Genomic DNA, 22,115 nt, shown 5'->3' with positions numbered 1-22,115 from the left:
TTGTCGGATTACAGTTGAGTCCATTTCGTTAAAAAAAAGTCTGTTTGCAAAGCCTGCGCCAAAATTGCGACTGATTTACCTAAATATCCACAGTGAAATGTACCAAATACAAATAAATAATGTTTAACTGAGACATTCACAGTTTAAAATAAATAACCACATCCCTAGCATTAGGATCTTTGGAAGTTAATGTTATTTTTAGTCCAGTGATCCTGTATCTCTGTTCTCTCCTCTTCGTCTCACTAACACGCCAGTGGGCGGGGCCAATGATGTAATGATTTTCTTCTGCAGAAGTGGTCATCTATACCCATCTATAGGCACATTCCACAATAAGTCGCTCTATGGGCTTGGTTACAATAAAAGCTGCTTTTGGACTAACAAGGAAGTTTTGAGTTCTGAAACCTACAGGATATTTTTTATAGAATGATATGTCAAAAGCACAAGAAAAATTTCAGCTAAAAAAAGTCCATAACAACACAGATAACAAAAAGCATATTTTATTATTTTATTTAGCATTGTTTTTTTGTTTTTTTTGGTAGTCATTTTAGACTTGAGACTTGACCACTAAATGGTGCAATTACTGACCAATCAGAATCAAGCAGATACACTTATATTGCGTATTTAATACACAAATTTATAGCACTCGTGCAAATCAATTCTTGAAGTAACCTAGGGTGAATTGACTTGCTCAGAAGCAACTTTCGGAGCTTGAAAAGTATCAACCAAATGCCACTCATTGAAGTCACATGAAACATGTTTTTTTTTTTTTCATTAGATGAAGCAAACAATTTTGTTTATCTGATGTTATCTGCTGACCACATCAGATGACAGTAATAACCATGCATAAATGGATTTTAAGGGGATGTTTGGGGAGAACGGCAGAAGGTTTGTATTTGTTTAGACTAGAATAAGCAGTTGTTGACTTCACTGTCAATTTCTGAAAACATGACTAAATGCAGCCTTAAAATACCACACAAACACTTTTGATCGAGAAGTATGTATTTTAACGTGAATCAAAACAGTTTGGAAACCTTTTTAAAGTAGTTTTCATAGTTGAAAGGCTAAAGTAAATTTAAAGATGGACTTGTTGACTGCATTATTCAATAAATCCTGAAACAACCCTCTTTGACATAAAGAATAATGCATTGTTCTCATCTCGAAATTCAGTTCTCAGTGTTATTTTTCCCATACATCACTAAATATTATCCCTGTTGGATGTTTCCTACAGAGTTTCGAGTCTCTGACGCTGTTCACATTGTAAACGCACTGCAGCGCTTCCGGGTTCTACGTCAGAATGCCGGCTCAGATTTGACCGGCTCCTGCTTCAGCATCACACGCATGCGTCGTGGTGCTCACGTGAACAGCATCAGAGACTGGTGCAGAAGAGAAAAAAATTGTTGAATAAAGGCGTTATTTTAGGTTTTTTTGCACACAAAAAGTATTCTTGTCGCTTCATAACATTAAGGTTGAACCACTGTAGACACATGGACTTTTTTAACAATGTCTTCACTAACTTTCTGGGCCTTGAAAGTGGTAACTGGTAATAACGTTGCAGTCAATGGGTGGGTCAGAAAGTTCTCGGATTTCATCAAAAATATATTCATTTGTGTTCCGAAGATGAATGAAGGTCTTACGGGTTTAGAACTACATGAGGGTGAGTAATTAATGACAGAATGTACATTTTTGGGTGAACTAACCCTTAAATTACAGTGTTTGCATATGCATAGGAATAAAATAAAAGTGTACAAGCTCGCATGTAAATATTTCACGTTATCTCTCAGCTAATTCACTGAAAATAGATTTTAAAATCAACCAAGAACCTGTACAAACATCAGCTGAGGAGCAGCTATCTACACATGCATTTGGAGAACACATGTTACATTATACATGAGTCTCCTGGCCAAAACAATGTTCTCATCTGCCTCTCATAAGTCTGATCAAAGACACTTTAGTAAAGGGCGGTGATCCATGAATTTCTGGCAAATGCCCGAGACAGAGGCTGCCGTAGATGCTGTTGTTTTGAAAATAACAATGTGTGACTGACTGATAGTTGCTCCCTGCTTAATGGGTTTACATCATTATTTTCTTTCCAAAATGAAGATATTAGAGACTTCTGAGAGCTTGTGGTGAAATATAAGCTATGCCTGCATTATATTATACAAGCATTATATTTATATTCAGATTTTCCGAATTTTTGCAGACTGCAGATTCCAAGAATACATTATGTATTTTAAATTTTAACGAATCAGGTTTTGAATGAATCCGTTGAGTGAATGATTGAAGGAATCACTCATAACACTCAAAGATACTCACTCACCACCACCTATTAGCGTAATGGTGTAAAAAAAAAATCACCAAATGAATCAGTGAATGAATATGAGTCATTTTGGTGAAATGAATCAATCGAGACAATGGAATGAATCAAAATTCCCTCTACTAGTTCTTAAGGCTCTCCTGGGACATGTAGTAGTTTAGAAATCAAGGTAATGGAGTCGACTCTTGATTCGAAATGCTTCGGAATCTAAAATCTGGTTGTTTTAAGATCGACTCCCAATCCTCCCCGTGATCCATCATTTTAGAACCACTGATAAAATGTATTGTGCAAGAGAAGACATACTAACCTTGTCCTAACTTCGCTCCAGTGAGAGCCTCCTTGGCGCTGCCGAAGCCCAGCTCTCGACACACGATGGTAGCGGCCCTCAGGTTCCAGTTATCGTCACAGACCGTTCCCCAAATACCATTCTTCAGCACCTCCACTCGCCCTTCACCGATATTCGCACCTCCCCGCAGACGAACCAGGGGTTGCTGGGAAATCAGACAGGGAGTAAATTAGCAGGGCTATCAATCCACACAACCTCAGTGACCACTGACCAGTGTTTGTTCAGTCTAGCTCTCTCCGTCTACTGGTGCAGGTGATTCATCCTGAATCTTTTCCCATCCCCAGTATAAACACACTCACTTCAGCTCTCTGGTGCCGTGCTTGAATGTTATGTAATTTTCTTTTCATTCAAAAGGAATCATGATTTAATGTACTACATGACTTTTCAAATGTCTCTATGACATCAAGGCTGAATGAACATGATAATCCACAGGAAAATATTGGAAGAAGCAGCGATTCTTTCCAGAATTGTGAGCAAGAGGCCGATAGATGAGAAAAAACAGACTCGCCAAACATTCCACAACCACAAATCATCGCTGACGGAGTGTAACCCTAGAGTTCATCATACAACCATCTACAGACAGACAGAAGGAAAAAATGGAAAATTAATTAAATTTGCATGAGTGCAAAAGTCAGCTGATGGAAGAAAGTGAATTTTCCTTCATGATGTCATTGCTGATGACTTTGTGATTCTTAGGAAAGCTATTTTTATTCCAGCGTTACTCCTTACTTTGCTGCTAAACAGCGCTATACGTAGCTACCACCACAGTCATGAGGCTGCTAATGTTAAAGGAGAACTCCGGGCAATTTTTAAGTTATCTTAATCGTTATACCTTTGTGAGTACTGTCTATAGAAAAAAAAACTAACCGGATTGGTGCTTGCAACACGGAGCTGCTACCGTTAATGCCCAGAGCTCCCACTCAGCTAAAACGGCAGTTATGGGGGCATATTCATAAAGAGTGTTTTTGTGCCTCTTAACAGACACAAAATGCAATTAAAATGTCTGTCCAACATGAACAGGGTCCTTACATGACAACAAGATGCGTTTAGCAACTTAGCCATTGTTTAAATTCACCTAAATTGTGTGTTACGGCTAGCTGTAGTCTCGCGCTGAAGTCCCGTGGGAACTCCCGTTGTAGCCGGAAAAAGGTCAATAGCAGCGTGCAGGTGGGAGGAGCGTCGTGTGTGTGAAGAGTGATGATCGGAGTTGCTCACAAATGAAGAAGAAATGGTTTGTAACGTAACTACGGAGAATATAGAAGATTTTGAACACATGGAAGAGGCTTTTGAGTTTGATGGTCGTCCTTATTTATTCGAACCCGAATATACAGACAAAGAACTAGCCTCACACTCTTCATTCAACAATACCTTTTTCCGGCTACAACAGGAATTTCCACGGGACTTCAGCGCGAGACTACAGCTAGCTGTCTAAAACACTATTTAGGTGAATTTAAACAATGGCTAAGTTGCTAAACGCATCTTGTTGTCATGTAAGGACCCTGTTCATGTTGGACATTTTGTGTCTGTTAAGAGGCACAAAAACACTCTTTATGAATATGCCCCCATAACTGCCGGTTTAGCTGAGTGGGAGCTCTGGGCATTAGCGGTAGCAGCTCCGTGTTGCAAGTACCAATCCGGTTCGTTTTTTTTCTTCTATAGACAGTACTCACAAAGGTATAACGATCAAGATTAACTTAAAAATTGCCCGGAGTTCTCCTTTAACTTCATGCTCTGAATGTTGTGCATGCCAATAGCTATGTTTTCATCTAAAGTTGTGAATTTAACTTATGTGCTAAATTGGAATATAGCATAAAGCACCGTTTCCATCCAGTGAGACGAAGAGAACAAAATTGTCACTTCCTGATAAACTGGTGCCAAAATATCACTAAGAAAATGTTAATATACTGCAGTTAATATAATTGAAACGCAATAAACCTGGTTGTGTCATCCTGCTTTCGGTGGTGGACGCCTGCTGTTTGGGAACGAAGTCGTGGAGACAGTTATGGGATGTAATTATACCAAACCACTTTGATGACAAACTTTGCTAAGGTATTTCAGAATGACCAAAACAGCATTTCAGATGCTGCGCAACGAGATCGAGATAATATACAGTACTGTAGGCCTATACTATAAAGTAGTATATATTTTGTTTATTAGTACAAATAAGTAGTCGGTGAGCCCAATGCTACCAGAACACCTTATGAAAGACAATCAAAAAGAAATTCATGATCTTATTAATGATGACAGTGTAGATTATAGCTATTTTTATTCCAGCATAACTCTTTACTTTGTTGCAAAGCAGCGCTGGTTGGTACAGCCACTCAAAACATGAGATCGCTTAGTGATACATTTTAAAAATGATTTTAAATTGTAATATATATAATGGCTTTTTTATCAACAAGTGGTTGGTGAGCCCAATGCTAACCAAAACGCCTTATAAAAGACAATCAGAAATGACTTTGTAGGAAACAGTGTCACTTCTTATTTTGGCGCAAAGCAGTGCTAATAGCTATAACCTCTCAAATCGTAAGGCTGTTAATGCAGATTTGACACTACCAACCTCTGGTCTGTAGGCCTTGCGGAAGCCAGTGGAGGATGAGGGGGCAAAAGCTCTTCCAGGCACACAGCTGACCACCACAGGCAGGCCACGTCCACAAGTGCCGTTCCTCTTGGGCTCCAGGGGTTTGCCCAGTTTACAGCTGGACAGGTGGGCTTCATTTCCTGTGCAGTTCACTGAGAAACCCCAGTAGTTCTTTCTTTTACGCATGGACAGTGATCTGTAAAACAGCCACAGACAAACCTCACTTGTGCTATAAAATAATCATTAAATGATGCAGTATTATACATTTCAGGGATTCGTTCTTGTTTAGGAGGATATCACAACAATGATTCAGAGGAACATCTGTTATGATTATCATAGTGATCAGACATTGCCTGTAGCAGTAATGTTGTGCTAACCCAAGAAAATAGGACATTTCCCATGATTCTTCAGTCCAGAGAAAATCCGAAATCAGACAATCAAGACTCAAACAAGCTGTGAAGCCTGCAGGTTTCCTTTCCTCCAGATTAGGAAACCTTCAAACTCATTATTAATTTAATGAGTACAGCATGTTCTGGGTTCAACACAAGCATGTTAAATGAGAACTTTTTTTATTTTTATTGTCAATATTCTTTTTGGTTCTATACTATACGTTGACTGATGTAAGGCAATGCAATTTATGATGTCCATAGGGTGTCCTATTCTTTGTGAAATAGGTTTCTCAACGGCATGAATAACATCAACGGCATGAATAACATTATAGGCCTACTTAAAATACATGGACTGCCACTGAGGAAAAGCGATTGAGGTCACGTTGCCAGTGGCTTAGACACTGCATCTTTATGAAATATTCCAAAACAAACAACCTCTCACCTTTAAATATCACCAGGCATTACTTTCTTTAGTATATGGCTTAGTTTAGAAATAAACCCATGAAAACATCTATAAAAAAAACACATTTTCAGAACGCTTATTTCCTGGAATGTTCCATTTTTGGAAACGTATACAAAAATAAGGACATTGGCTATAAACTTTTATGTAATAGTGTATTTTAGTGTACAGATGGGGTTAGAACACACCAACAGTTTTACAGTGAAATGTTCTTCACAGAGTTACAGAGGAAACACAATGTTCTCTGCTAGATGGGAAACGGCCAAGAGTTATGTTGGGAAACAATCTGGCCAGGATTCACTTCGGCAGGCGTTCACACACATCCGAGGACAAAATAACTCTTGCCGCATGTTTGCATGGTAACTTTATGCTTTACAAAGTTAATGTTACTTTAGGGGAAACCTTAAATTCTCTATGCAATGTTTTTGACATTGTGTGTTTGCCTTCTTTCTTGTCTGTTTTTTCTTCATTTTTCATTGTATCATAATAATCTTTTTTCACAGGGAATTATCATCATTATGTCCTCTAATTTATGTTTGGCTCATGCCCATTTTTCACACAAAGCAAAAACAGTGGGGACTTTTCCTTACTTATAGACTTTGTTGTTGTAGTTCTTCTCTCCGGGGAATCCGTACATTCCACAGACGACTCGGCTGTTAAAAGGGGTCCACTCCTCATCGCAGATCTGCCTCCATTTCCCCCGTTCCTTCAGTTCCACATAGCCTTCTGTGACTGGGATGCGCTTGAGGTGGGACGATATGGGTCTTATACGGATTTCTTCCACCCGTTCTTCAAGAGTCTGAAGAGGAAGAAACAAAAGAAGACTTTATTGGTCATTAGCCGAATTACCACAATATTCCCAGAATGGCCAACGTGAAATATTTATTCAGATCACTTCCTCAAGTAGCAGTAGATCACTTGGAGAAAGTTTTGGAGACATTTTAGTCACTGTTTAAGAGTGTGGAATCTGAGGAGCTAGATAAGGAGGAGCCAGATAAATCATGACTCACATTTGACAAGGCTGATCAGATATGGTTCCTGAAACAAGGTCAAAGTTGGAATTTGACTTAAAACATCAGTTCAATGTCACTTCAGAAATGCCCTCAAAACATGCTTAACCAGACTTGTGGTGGTTAACCTAGATTTTGAGGGGTTGTGTTCGACCTCCATGGACTTTCAGTAACACATGAATCTCATCCAATCCATTAATTTACAGGAATGTTATAGCTTAGAGAAATAATAATTCAAAAGCATCCTTCACTGTGATCAGTTGACTTACTGTACAAAAAGTGAGGAAACCCATTGCCAAAATTAAGTAAATAAACTTCATGTGTAATTGAAAAAATTAATTTATGTGAACTTGACAATTCCACACAAATTAATTTTTTCAATTACGCATGAAGTTTATTTACTTAGGGACCGTTCGGTATTTATGGAATGGGCCACCGGAGGAAAATAGGGGAGGGTCATGCCTTTTTATTCTTTGTTGAGGGGAGGGTCATCCAACTTTTTTTAGTCTAGGGGGAGGGTCACCCAACTTTTGTATTCATGAAAACAACAAACTTTCAAAGTGGCTAGTTTTGTGCATATTTTTCCATGTAGCTCTCTCAGTCTCGGTCCCCCCATAGCTAGCAGATGGGTCTGACCCAACAAAAATCAGACGCGAAAGATCAAGTCCAGTTTGGCGCTGTTTGTTTGACAGTGCGCGCGCGCTCAGAAATAGTGAATCATGTCAGAACAGAACGCCAATGAAATGCTTACCCGGCAAACTTTAAAGCTCGAGCAAATAATCAACTTTTGTGATTGCGAATCACAAGCAGTGTCCTGTGAGTGTAACTCTACCGCTGCTTTAATGTGGAGACATTAAAACATCCACGATCAAAAATGATACTTGTGATATCGCACAAGTATGAAACAACTGTTATGTCTGAAAACAAACACAAATAACGCGTGCTACATAGGGGCTGTTTACACCTGGCCACTTGCATGCGTTTTCTCAGATCGGATAGCTATCTGATTTATCAAAACGATTCCATTTACACCTGGTGTGGTCGCATAAATGCGTTTTTGCAAAACGGATTTAAATCCTATCTTCAATTCTTCAAATAGTTTGCACGTTGGCTCATCTGCAGTGATGCGTGTTGCAGTGTTTTATATATAATAGCCTATATACGATTTTTTTTGTTAATATATCTTCATTAGATATATTATTATACAAAATTAAAAAAAGTAGTCAACACAGACCATCTAACAGAACATTTGAACAACATTATGTGCTTATTTTTTTAATTAACGAAATGTCAATCTTTATAACAGAAGATAACACAATACAACAATCTTCAAGATACAGTAAATCTTCAAATGTGTAACAGATTGTCACCTTAAAAACAGTAATTTGCGTGGTGGAACAAGTCATGTTAAATAGAATTATAGTTAGCATCTTAATTTAATCTTTGTTCTATTATTTTATTAGTTCATTAACTAATTGTTAATTCAACAAATTTAATGTAAAGAGCTGGATACTTATTAATAATTAAATAATGCCAAATATAGTAAATGTATAGTTGCCATATAGCCTACTAAATATTTGACTACGTCGCACGTTAATTTCTGCTTAAATACTGCATGGAGGGATAGCCCATTCTGCGCTCAAGCGCATGTAATCTTGCCGCAAAAGCAGGCTAATGATAATAATGTCTTTAAAAATAACGATGCATTTTAATTGTTTATTAATAAACTATTTTTTTTAATCAGTGTCCGCTGCAAACATGTCTCCATACATATCCGCTGTAAAGTGCGCCTAAGAGAAATGCATCTTTCATACGGATTACATAATCAGATGATATTTGCTTTCGATTAGATTTTTTTTCGTTTAAAAGTGGACATATCAAGCTTTATATAGATATTTTTTCTCATATATTTGAGGCTAGTATGCTATATCCTACGATATGTTTCTGCTTCTTTCTTTTTTTTGACGCGCTACAGTTCACGGAGACCATGAAAGCGCGCCCTGATTGTTTTATTTTATTTTACAAAAGCAAAACGTTTTCTTGTTATTGTGAGTTTACACAAATAAAATTATTGCAACTGATGCATTATTATTTTCTGTATGGCCAGAAAAAGAGTATTTTAAGTTGTTTCCACTGTTGATAGGAAAATGCAAATCGCATCGGCGCCTCCATGTCATGCAGTGCGCGCTCCACACTGCGCACACACACTTGGTTATGCGCCTAAGAATAGCGAACAATTATCTAGGTTAACGTTAGAGTGAGCGGCCATGCCATACGGATAATCCTCATGTTTAACAAATCAAATCATGCATTTTCTACAGCGAGTCAGCGCTGCGCCAGTTTGAAAAAGGCGGGTGTGCAGAAGTCTTTTAATGAACGTTTGGTGTAGGTCTAGGCATAAAGATATCTGAACATCTTTGCCAAGCGCAAACCAGTACAGAAGTAATCAATAAATGATCGGGGAGGGTCATGCCTTTTTTCACAATCATTTTGGAGGGTCATAGAACAAATTTTTGCTGGCGAAGGGAGGGTCAAGCCTTTTTTGATTATAGATCTCAAAACTCCTCCGGTGGCCCCTTAAATAAATAACGAACAGTCCCTTAGGTCAACTGATCACTTTTTACAGTGTTGTTGCTAGCTCACGTGTTCTCACCAGGGCTGTTTGCTGTGATATCAACTGAAAGGAATGTTTTAGATGTGTAAAACCACCAGCAATGTTGTACTATGAACAAGGAGGTGGTTACAGGATATTTTAACTGACCACTGTAAAAATAAGACGAAGACTGAGGCTTCTAATTTCATTTCAGCGTGTGTTGATGTGCATGTGTGTGCATGAAAGAAACGAGAGAGAAAAATTGGCCAGCGGGATAAAACCAAAGGAATGTGGCGGCCTCACATGGACCTAAATGCTCTAGACGCAGAGTGAGCAGAACTGAGTTAAATGTAAATATGACTATATAAAGGCCAGACCAATGGGTTGAGTTGAAGTGGGCTCTCAAGTCAGACACATCCCTGTTTTCTTAAGCACTGGAAGTCTGGAGGAAACTAAAGAGCTGACTGTTGAAGCTGAGGGTGTGGGACGGGGTCATCCAGCCATATGTGAGGAAGAGTCCACGCCTGTTGCTCGATAGCGTGACCTCCGCCTAAATAAACCAGACCCTTCACAGCATATTTTTACACCAAAGAGACGCCCTGCTTAATCAATCTCAGGCTTTGTCAAATTTCAGAGGTTGATCTACGATGATGGGACAGGTACATTTGGGGTACATACTGATAAAAAAAATACAGTAGGAATGTTTATAAATCTACATATACAATCCTTCGCCAGCTGTGGTAGACCTACCGATCAAAATCCCATGCCGGAGTTTGGTGATAGATCAAGCACCTTTTAAGGGATAAAATATCAGGCTAACAGGGAATGTTCTCTGTACATAACATTTGAACCAACAGATTGCGCCTTGTGAAGCTTGAAGAATGTCTGGTCCAAGACCCGACATGCAGTGACTAACAATGAAGGCAATGTTACAATCTCCCTGACTGATAGGATGACAAGTTCGACAGGAGCCATCAAGGCTTCAAATCTAAGGTTTCAAAGGAGAACTGCCCCCTTTGACCTTCACCATAAAACACTGTGAATTTACATGAAATGTCTTTTAGTTTGCCTGCAGCTCAATTTGTAGAGCAAAGCCCTAGCAATGGCAAGGCTGTGGATTCAATTCCCAGTGAACACAGATGGTGATGAAATGTGAACCTTAAATTGCACTGTAAGTCACTTTAAAATAAATTAAATGAAGCAAAACTACTCCAGCTAACAGTCCTCTTTATCTAATGCAAGAAAAAAAATCCCACTAGCTATCAAGATTGTAGTCCAGGTCAAAGTAAATCTTATTGTTCAATATCTGCATCTGACTGTGCCTACTTCCCTACATAATACGTGAGAAACAATAACTGAAAAGAGTATACCTGAATACAGTATTCATAAGAGGATTTGTCAATGACAGTGAAGCAACGCAACTGAAGAAGTAAGTCACATGACAAGTACAACATGGCGAATGTAGTGTGTCTGAATTTCATTCATACCATACATTCATATTATATAGAACACACTTTTTTTTTCATACGGCTGTGAAGGTGCTCATCAAAAAGTACCACCAACTAGAGACAGTACAGCTAATGTGTTTTTATACAAAGTATTTTTCCCTATTCTGAAATCTGTCACTACAGCTTTCATTAAATCACGTCACCTTTCTTTCGTGGCATGTGTCTTTTCGGTAGTAATAAGACCCGACAAAGAGGTCTTTGAGATTGTAAATGCTGTCTGTCAGCTCATATACAGCGGTATGTCTGAGACATACGCACTTACAGTCGTTGATATAAGTGAGAAACCATTCCCACATCTGACTAAGAGCAAGCGTAAGCGATGGAAACGGTAGCAGCAAGACGAAATGAGGGGGAGGAAGTCCCTCGTCGTCCAGACATTCCTCAGTTGCTGAGGTGCCAGCTGGGACAGAACCACCTTCTTTTTACATTCATGGAGTCCAGATATCAAAATATTTACATGCCATTAATGTTCCTCCGCAGGGCTTTTCGAGGTGGGCGAGTGAGAGGTGACGGTGTCTGGTGCAGACGTGAAGTCAAAATCTCCTCTAATTCACTTCCTGCCTCGTGTTTCACGTTGGTCCTCCACGTGCCTTTTCCAGGGACTTGGAGTGCAAACGCTTGTTGATTGTGCAGTTTTGTGGTGAACGTTTAAGGGAACAGAGGAATTTTAGGCACTTTTTGAGGAAGTAAAAGGATAAAGGGGAAAAAAATGTGAGGGATTGATTTATTCAGCTGATATATTGATTTTTGCTGAAGTAATTCCAGAGAAAAGGGGATACATGAAAAACATCTGGATTTTCTCTACTGTTACAAGACAAGCATATGTATATACAATCATTCCCACCCCCGAAAAAGCAGGACGTTTCTACAGCTCAGTGTGTCATCAGTGACGCTCTCAAACACATATTCACACCACCGCTCCAAAGCCAGCCTGTCTACAACTGTCTGCCAGGAATGCCATTTTCAGACAGGCTTTTGTCTTCAGGGTCATTTTTGTGTCAGGGCACCACTTGTGCATGAAAGAAAAGAGAGGGTGGACAAGAAACAAAGTATGACAGAACTAATGGTGAACTCTTGGGAGCAGTAAAGGGTCACAGGGGTCCCATGAACACGTCGGTTCCAAGGAAACGCTCCAGTTTAACGTGATCCCTGAACTCTCATTTCACAGAGCATCTCTGGGCATATTTACGTTCAACCTTTACGTTCTTGTCACAAGGGTGGTTTTTCACAAAAAACTGGAGAAAATCTAAACCGTTTGTGGACAAAGACACTGGTCAGAACATGTCTTGGGTTCTGGGACAACAAGAGTTTTAGGAAGAATGCATGAGCCTTTACATTAAAAACTAAAGGCAGCAATACAACTAAATGCACTTAAAAGTCAATGCATCAAGACATCTTGTCACTATATAGAGTACATTATTCTGATTGGACAATATTCTGTGGACAAATATTTTTGTATAAACTTTTGTATGACCCATAAACTGTATATTTGACCAAAAAAACCAATCACTTCACTGGTTGTTTCCTCTTTCTATCTTGCACTGCTACAAACCAAATAAATAAATAAATAAATAATTAGACATGAAATATCGATTTGACTTGAAATAACTTGGACTCGATTCCATGTCCAAAACCATATTTTTATGGTTTTGGTCTTGTCATGGACTCAGGAGCATTTGGACTTTTTCTTGACTATTTTCTTTGCCACTAGTGGCACTAAATGGAATTGCCAAAATAATGACTTTTTCCAAAAGTCGCCCATCTTACCATTGTCAGGTCAACTCACCTTTATTAATATAGGGCCCTATCTTGCACCGACGCATGTATCATTCCTATTTTGTACCCGCGCACAGCGGACTTTTCCCTCCACAGACGCACGTCGGTAAATTAGGAAATGAACTTGCGCTCGCGGGGGCGGTTCAGCGCAAAGAGGAGGCGTGTTTCGGCGCAAAACTTCCCTGGTGCTATTTTCCAGTTTTAGAAAGCAATTGCGCCACTGACCAGGAAAAAAACAGTCTAAAGACAGTGGCGCGTTGCGCGTTAGTGATATGGTATTTTAAGGGCGCGTGCTCTGCCATAATGTAGCGTGTTAACGCGCATCCACTTTGATTCTCTAATAATTATAAACAGACGCAGCAGTTTTCATTTTAGCAAATCATACATTATTACAAGGAAAAATATTAACACACGAGGGAAATCATTGTTGTGCCCGTGAAGATGTGAAAAAGATCTATCTAGATTAAAAAAATAAATAAATCTAGATTAGGCTACACATTTACCCAAATTATACGCCTGTTTAACCGAAGCTAATTTGGGTGGGTTTCTCCCATCATCCCCAATGTCACTTCTCTGTGTTTTATGGCCCTGACGAGAACGTCGGTCTCCTCGGCTGTGAAATGCTCCTGGCGCGCGCTGGCAAATCCGCCGTTATAATAGCAATCCGCCGTGGAACAAGCGCGCCGGCTCTTAAAGGGAATGTGAGAGGACGCTCTGATTGGTTTATTTCACGTTACGCCCAAACCACACCTATGAATAATGAAGCTACTTCAGACCAACCCCTTTTAGATTTGCGCCAGGCGCAAGAGTCGTTTATCCCGCCGGGAAAATAGCAACAAATTATTGCAGTTTTGGGGGCAAACATGGTGTGATTTATTCCAGATTGTGATCATTCAAAATTCATTGTTTGGATAAACATGTAGTTCCGTCCCAAATACACACCATTGGTAGAGAGCTTTCAGGATGTGCGTTTCAGGATTTTCTCAAGATACCCATTTCAGTTATATCAGTGCATTCTATGCTTGCTATTCCAAAAGGATTGATGTTAAAGGCATCCTAACCTCACAACTGACCTCCCCTCCCTATACATCCTGGTTTCCTGGTTTTGAATATCACAGCTTTTATTGTCTCGAAATCATGAAGAATCTTGAGTTTCCTACTCTTTGTTTGAAAATGGAATGTGAGAGAAAGCCAACACCTCTTAGCCTGGTGGAAAATCCTGAACTTTGACCTCTTCAGGCTACATTTAGCATGTAGATTCGCTCCTGGTACATTCTGTTGAGAAAACTGGTTGAGACCGACACAGGTTTGTTGACTTAAGAGCATGCTTTGTCTGTAGGTGAATATATAGGCCTATATATTTTTAAATCAATCACCATGACAAGAAGAGTGCAATCCATTATAAGCATTAAATCTTCTTCAGGTCCTGACCTGTCTTTTTGCCTTATGAACATGACCTTACAATGTGCTATCCTGAAGACTGCTAAACATCTGCTGACTGTCCACAACAAATGAAGTAGGTACTACTCAATAGTTAATGGTTTTGAATCATTTGAATCATTTTCTAACTGAATTGTGTTTCATCTGCTAGTCCTGCATATGCCATGAATACAAATATGCCATTTGTATTGGAAGGAAACATCTGCTATAGACAAACATGGATATACATTATATAACCATTAGCTGATTAATTGCAACAAATCAATTTACTCAACAAATCCATTTACTCAAACCAAGCAAACAGCTTTCATGCTCTGAACTTTTGGTGACCATTCTGTGGACCCCTGATTGTTTCCATGTGTTGTGGCAGATTGTGGTGGCGATTCATTTGATTACGATAAGCTGTTCTTCTGTTCCACTGAATGTTTACAAGAATACAAAACAAACCATTCACTCATTCATTAACCACTGCTGTCTGTGCTGAGAGCCTGTCTTTTGTCTTTCCTATTAGTTTAGACAATAAATTAGCGTCAGTTATAAGTATAACATCTGTTTATGTTTCAGAGGCCAATGATAAAGTGGGAAAAATAAAACAATATAAACAGTTACATATTTTATTTATCATTCCAAAAGAAATTATCGCACTCGAGTAGTGATTGTTAGCATGTTTCCATGCGATTAGACTGTTATGGCTGGTTGTCTTTAGAGAAGGATTTCAGCCAATGCCTTTATTAACACAAAAATGGGAATGTGAAAAATATCTGTGCTTCTGTGGAAAAATATAAATCTATGAGCATCTAAAAGCAGCCGAAAGCTAATGGCATCTTGGAAAGACATTCACTAGATTAAGTATTTTGTGCGTTTGCTAGAGGTCATCCAATTAAACAGTCTTTAAATGACTTGTCTAAACTGTTTCACAAGCCATCAAACCCAGCTAGTTAAATTTTGTGTCTGAACTGCACTTGGAGCTCTGAAATAACGCTAACACTAATTTTTTAACGCTAACCACTACATGTTTAACGTTAACCACTACATGTTTAATGCTAACCACTACATGTTTAACGTTAACCACTACATGTTTTCAGGGCAATGGAGTGTCTCATTACATGTAAATAATAAGCTAATATGATCATAGCACCATACTGGATGTTACACAGTAAAACTCTCTATCTTTCATCTCCTAGATCTTTAAACAAGGTCTTTAAGAGGTAATGTTTGCTGGGTGGAGTGGAGCACACACTGGCTAGCTGTGCTGACACCCAGGAAAGGTAAATAAAACAGGCAAACATACTTTCAAACAGTGTTGTTTGTATGTATATGACAGAAAACCCCTTATTTAGCAATTTTCCAGTTTTGGCAAAGGATAATATTTGTGGAAGGATCTCGTAATCCACTGCTCATGACGCGCTAAGAATTTAGCACTGTTCGGCTTCCAGTTTTGGCTACTCTTTGTCATTTCTGACATCAAATTGTCCATTGATGAGAAAAAAATACACAAAAAGATGGACTCTTGCTTATAAAAACATTGGCTGTGAAAGGAAGCCTGAGGAATCTGGGCATCTGTCTCAGTTCAGTTCACCCTGCTGCGCTGGTGTTTGAGAATCCACTCATACAAGGTTCACAGAGCCTGCCTGTGTCTCAGACTTCTGGTATGTGACGCAGGAAAAGACACGATAACACCTACCAATTCTCACATTCATTCACAGACTGTCTCCTGACTGGTGACATCACAGACATTTGAGGTGACCAGTGGAACCTTTTTCACAAACACGATTCCACAGTTATCAACATCGCAAAGTTTTTTAAATTTTCATTTAGAATATATATATATATATATATATATATATATATATATATATTTACACTTATAATGCCACACTTTGTGTTATATTTATTACCTTGGCAGTAAATAACAAAACAGATTAACAACCCAGACAGTAACATAGTGTCAGCCCAGATCCGGCCCACATCTGGTACACGTGGATTCCACATGCTCCAGATGTGGGCCGTTATTTGTATTTTTCTAATACAACGGCTGAGGGAGTGACGATAAATTTGACATTCTCTCATCTGACTGCTGTAATCAATCTCTCTATATATTTCCCCCTTTTGGAAAGTCGTTGCTATTGGGAGAAAGTTGGAAAACAAAACGTATATTTGTTGCCGTATCCCATTCACCATTATAGAAGTTTACCCAACTATGACGACTTCTGAACGCCGGAAATATGAGAAGGTTCCCTACCTGACGGCTGGTGTTTTTCATGCCGGACAAAAAAAAACACTGTATCTCATTCTCATTGAAAACTATTAACCACTGCAGTCTTTTTGCTTCTCATAATTAAAGAATTCACGTTTGACGGGTGGGATTCCGCTTTGCTTTCATTCCTTCCATTAGTCAGCAATTCCCAAATAAGGCATCGAAAGAGTGGGGGAGCGGCTCTGGGACAGGAAGGATTGGGGGAGAGACACACAATGTGGTAATGTCATTAAACCTCAGGGTTGTGGAAATGGAAAAGCACACCATGGGCTCTTTGATCGCTCTCAAAGGTCCATCTTTAAACCTGCTTACTGTGGTTGCCACAGTAACATGGCAAATATACAAATATCATGATTCTGGCACAGACCTTTGCATCAAAGGAAACGGGTGTGTGTGTGGACAGCTGGCACGTCATAAAAGGAGAATTGAATGCTAAAAAACTATTCTAGAGCGGCAAACTTTGGAGAGGAATGTGTGACCAGTAGAAGCAGACCTTCACTTCCCTTAATCCAAGAGATAAAATGATGAGGGAATGTGGGGGAAGCCGAACCTCCACTCAACTGAATTTCCGGATATGATAAAGATATGTGGTTGTTTCTTTAAGAAATAATGCTTTTGAGGAAGGTTCTGGGTAGGATCCTTGATTCTTCTGATGGGAAACAGTGTGGTTTTGTTGGTACAATCTCTTTGTATCAACTTTGGTCTTTGGTGCATATTGTCATCCTAAAAAGGCATTTCAAAGGCATATCTGGTCTGTTTCAAATCGAATTACCACAGGCTTGGTTTACTAGCTCTGAACTCACATCTGCACTGCATTTTAGTAAAATCCAAGTGACTCAGCACTGTCAACATCAGTTAGGTTAATAAACTACCATGATTACAATGTTCCATGAGCCCAGAGTGATTTGACGTACCTCAACATTGTTGTTCATGGTACTGATGAACCGGTGGCCAGGGATGCGCTTCTGATTGCACATCACCCCAACATCCTCGCTGTGCCTGCAGTCCGACACCCCAATGCCATTCGACGGGCATTCGGCTAAAGATTTTTCTCTTCCCGTGCAATGGACATTGTCTAGCCAAATGCGACCTGTGGAACAAAGAACAATTGTTGGTTCATGTTCAAAATCCTTTCGACTCCAGTGGGTTAATAAAGGCCTTCTGAAGCAAAGCGATGGGTTTTTGTAAGAAAACTATCCATATTTAAAACTTTACAAACTATAATCACTGGCTTCCAGCAACGGCCGTTCGTGCAATCATGAGAGAGTCGGGATCCGGCGGAAGGGTGACCTCTGACCCGACGTATGACATCTCGTATGGCTTCTCTTCTCTAATATCGAAATTAAAACTTCTCATTTTAGACTAAAAATTCGTGACCAGCGTTTTGTTTTGCTCTGCTCTATACTCTGCACTTCCGCCTTCATCAATTCTCTCCTAAGCTTACGATACGCCTACTTCCTACATCGGATCAGAGGCTTCCGCCGGAACTCGACTCTCTCGTGAACATGGCCGTTGCTGGAAACCACTGATTATAAAGAACAAAAAAACATCGCTTCACTTCAGAAGGTATTTATTAACCCCCTAGAGTCGTATGGATTACTTTTATGATGAATGGATGTGCTTTTTGGAGCTTCAAATCTAGGACACTATTCAATGCCATTACAAAGCTGAGAAGAGCCAGGATATTATTTAATATAACTCTGATTGAGTTCGGCTGAAAGAAGAAAGTCATATACACCTAGTAGAGATGCGCGGTTGGCGGTTACAGCCGCGGACTCCGCGGATCGGGCGGATGACGTGACGAAAAATTATATTTTAATTAAATTCGGGCGGGTGACGGGCGGTTGAACCAATCAAATACAAAATATATGTATACATTGTTAAATATTGTTATCTGACTAATACCTACATCCAAAAAAAGAAAATAGGGGAATTACATAGCGCGTGTACGGCAGAGAGGGAGAGAGAGAGAGCAAGAGACCTTGCGTGCTCTCTTGCTCTCTCTCTCTCTCTCCCTCTCTGCCGTGCACGCGCTACACGGTTTGGAGCACAGTCTCTATCTCGCGGGCGCGCTCGCTCTAGATTCCGGGAGATTTTAACTAATGCGGGAAAATATTGTACAGTAGCCTATCAGAAAAGGTCAGGTTTGCCGAAGTGCGTTTAATTTAGGCTATCAGAGCCTTGCATCGCCCAATCAGCGGATGGCAGGCGGGTGCGGTTTTGAAAATTGGTCAAAAAAGTTGGTGCGGATGGATAGCGGACGGATGATGACTTTTGTGATGCGGTTGCGGATGAAATAATCGCCCATCCGCGCATCTCTACACCTAGGATGGCATGAGGGTGAGTAAATTAAGGGAAATGTTTCATTTTTGGGTGAACTATTCGTTAAAATTAACAGTTCGCTTTAAAATGTACTCTCTTATTCTACCTTATCTAATTATAAACCTGTAGGCTATGACTTTCACGAAAGGTGAGTTTTTAAACAATATCCTTAAAAAGCCCCATAAAGGAATCATTAAAGTGCTTCAAACTGTTCTGAAAGTCTTTGTTCAATGAACAGACCAAAATCATTCAAAAGTTCACTTAAAATCTTGACATCTGCCCTAGATAAATGAACAGTTCTTTTGAATGGGATCTTTTCAATGAATCTGCTGATTCACAGAACCAGTCTGAATGACTCGATCATGAAATGGGTTTATTGGGTTCTTGAGATAAGTACTTTTATGAATCGTTTATGGTGCTTTTTGAAGCTTAAAAGCCCCAGTCTCCATTCATTCTTTAAAATTTCTCAAAAATGTACCATTTCAACCGGCCTAGTCACTCTAGATTTTGCTATTTTCCATTGCTTAAATATAAAGTTATCCTTCCAGAATTTCCTCTCACTGTGCATTACATGCTGCATATGATTTTGCATACTCAGTGGAAAATGAAATAAAAGTGGAAGACCAGTGGTTATTCTTCCATAGGGCTCAATTATAACCACCCACTGAACTCTGGAGTTTGATTTACAATCTTTGGAAAGATTTATTGAGCCAAATCATCATGTTTCTGTAGAAAAGAGACAGAGAGATGAGATTATGTCTGCTCTTGACATTGAATCTTGTTTCCATACTTTTTCGTTTGATTGGTATAAATTACTGCTAATGACTAAAACATGATGGATTACTAATGTAATCCAAGAATATATGCACACATAGTGGATCTTTCAATGGACCATACGCTTATAATATGCTATCAGATTGAGTTTTTGGAGTAATTCTTGCATACCTTCTCCTTGTCCGAACTTTGCAGATGGGGACCAAGCCACAGCGCCCAGGAAGCCAAGCTGCCGGCACGCAACATGAGCCGCTTCGATTGAGAAGTCATCATCACAGACAGTCCCCCATTCATTGTTGTAGAAGACCTCTAGACGACCCTCGTAATGCTTGCGTTTATTACCGGCTAGGCGGAGTTGAATCTTGGGTTGCTGGGTTTCAGATTGGGCCTGAACCAGAACCAACAGATTGAAGATGTACAATGCAGAAGAGACCGCCATGGCTAAACTTCCACAGAGACCTGCGAGAACATTAAACAGAACAAACACAAGATTAATAATGTAAAATAAAATAACCTAATTTACTAAACCACAATTTGGGACATTATTCATGACAGATTTATTTGGTGAACTGGATATCAGCATACTCAATTCGGTGTATAATGACCACAAAAACTGATTAGATGAATGGCTACAAGGGAGGTTAAGGTATTTTCTTCACTAATGCAGAGCATGTGTATGACGATGCTGAACTCCGTCTCAATGTCAGTCCACCATTCCCCAAATCCTGAGGCTACAGCAGACAGATGTCTAGTGTCTACCTTTTCCATCAATCATCCCAAATCCCAATCATCTCTGTCAGTCAGAGGTATTATTTGTAGGAATAATACCTATGATACAGACATTATTGATGTCTCACAAAGGAATGTATGTACTGCATTAAAAGCAGCATATATGTACATTAATTCTGAACTCAAAAAAGACAGCTCAGCATTCAAACAAGAACTACGCCAAATGGTTTCCAGGATGTTTCTAGTTTCTAGAAACGGCAGCACATATGACATTACAACCTCCTTCATTCATACACATCTAACCGCCAAAACTACAGTAGGCATTTTCATAGAATCATAGACATCTACACAGTCAATATGTTTAACTCCCATACATGTACTTTGTGTGAGGTAGGCTAACTAAACTTGTATCTTCACGATATGATGTTAAGATTACTGGCTGAAGTAAAGTTTAGCACACACACTCCTCATCTGTCCACCCAGCAGGACAATTACCTGTAACACAAGATCCCATTTCCTGACTCATTCCCTAAGGGATTCCGTTCCCAAATAATTCACTAAAAGCTGCCTTTTCAGTGAGTCGCTTTATTAATTTAAAGAAACGTGATGTCAATCACTTTCCAAACAATGCAACCCAATCCGTTTCAGTGTTGCAGAGCAATCTGCAGCAGGAAAACACACTTAGATTCATGACATCATTGTTAAAACGTTGTTGGCTATGTGTGTGTATGATTTATTTATTTATTTATTAGGCTACATATTAATTGTCTTACAATATGCTATTCAGAGCCAAATAAGTTTGTACACATTGATAATCTATTAATAGTTTACAGAGATACAATTAAATATAAGTATAATTAAGAGAGTGTGTGTGTGTGTGTGTGTGTGTGTGTGTGTGTGTGTGTGTGTGTGTGTGTGTGTGTGTGTGTGTGTGATTTAGTCGTATTATTTCTAAGCTGTAAAGGAATTTAGCTTTTTTTTTTTTACATTAAACCTTGTTTATTTATTTATTTATTTATTTTTTGGGGGGGTACATACATAATTTGTATTTGAGGCGCAAGAAAGTTGTAGAAGGCCTACCTCATCACTTTATGATTACACTTCTTAAGAATTGTATAATCATACATTAAATACAAGCATTTTCAAAAGTCTATGCCGGAACCAACATGAACAACGAGTAATTTTTTAAGAAAATGACTGTACATTTTTAACGATGTTCCTACATCCATATTATTGGGGTTAAATTCCAGTCACGGCTAGGCTATATCAAATATCATAATCACATTTCGTTATTAATAAAGACATCCAAAACAACTTCGATGTCAGCATTTGAAGTTTCAAACATAATTCGATTTAGTGGTAAACAAATTATTAAATACTAAATATAATTTCTGATTGGCGCCTTAACTTACCTTTGGACAAACTTTGTTGTAGTGAAGAAACTCTGCCCAGTTACACGCGCAGCTGGATCTGGATCTGGATCTGGTGCAGCAACGCTGGTTCTGTCTGTCTCCTGCAACACTTTTAAACCAGTACACGCGCTTCACCGCCTCCCACCAGCACTGCAATATGAAACCAGCCATCGCTGACACATTATGAAAGTTACAGACGCCCCC

At 39.2% G+C, this 22,115-nt stretch overlaps 1 protein-coding gene across 1 annotated transcript in view; it reads right to left on the bottom strand.

Annotated features, from left to right (window-relative positions):
* Positions 1-22,115, bottom strand: part of loxl2a (lysyl oxidase-like 2a) — a 31,323-nt gene extending 9,208 nt beyond the window's left edge. The window contains exons 1-6 of the mRNA XM_079600548.1: positions 21,912-22,115; positions 19,942-20,229; positions 17,589-17,764; positions 6,681-6,889; positions 5,221-5,437; positions 2,622-2,805 (exon numbers count right to left, since the gene is read on the bottom strand). Of these exons, the coding sequence (XP_079456674.1) occupies positions 2,622-2,805; positions 5,221-5,437; positions 6,681-6,889; positions 17,589-17,764; positions 19,942-20,209 (1,054 nt within the window). The 5' untranslated portion in view covers positions 20,210-20,229; positions 21,912-22,115. The remainder of the gene's footprint in view (positions 1-2,621; positions 2,806-5,220; positions 5,438-6,680; positions 6,890-17,588; positions 17,765-19,941; positions 20,230-21,911) is intronic.

This window comes from Phoxinus phoxinus (assembly GCF_949152265.1).
Source record: "Phoxinus phoxinus genome assembly, chromosome: 23".
Classification (NCBI taxonomy): domain Eukaryota; kingdom Metazoa; phylum Chordata; class Actinopteri; order Cypriniformes; family Leuciscidae; genus Phoxinus; species Phoxinus phoxinus.
Note: the sequence above shows the minus strand (reverse complement) of the source record. Positions and strands in the feature narration are given on the sequence as shown.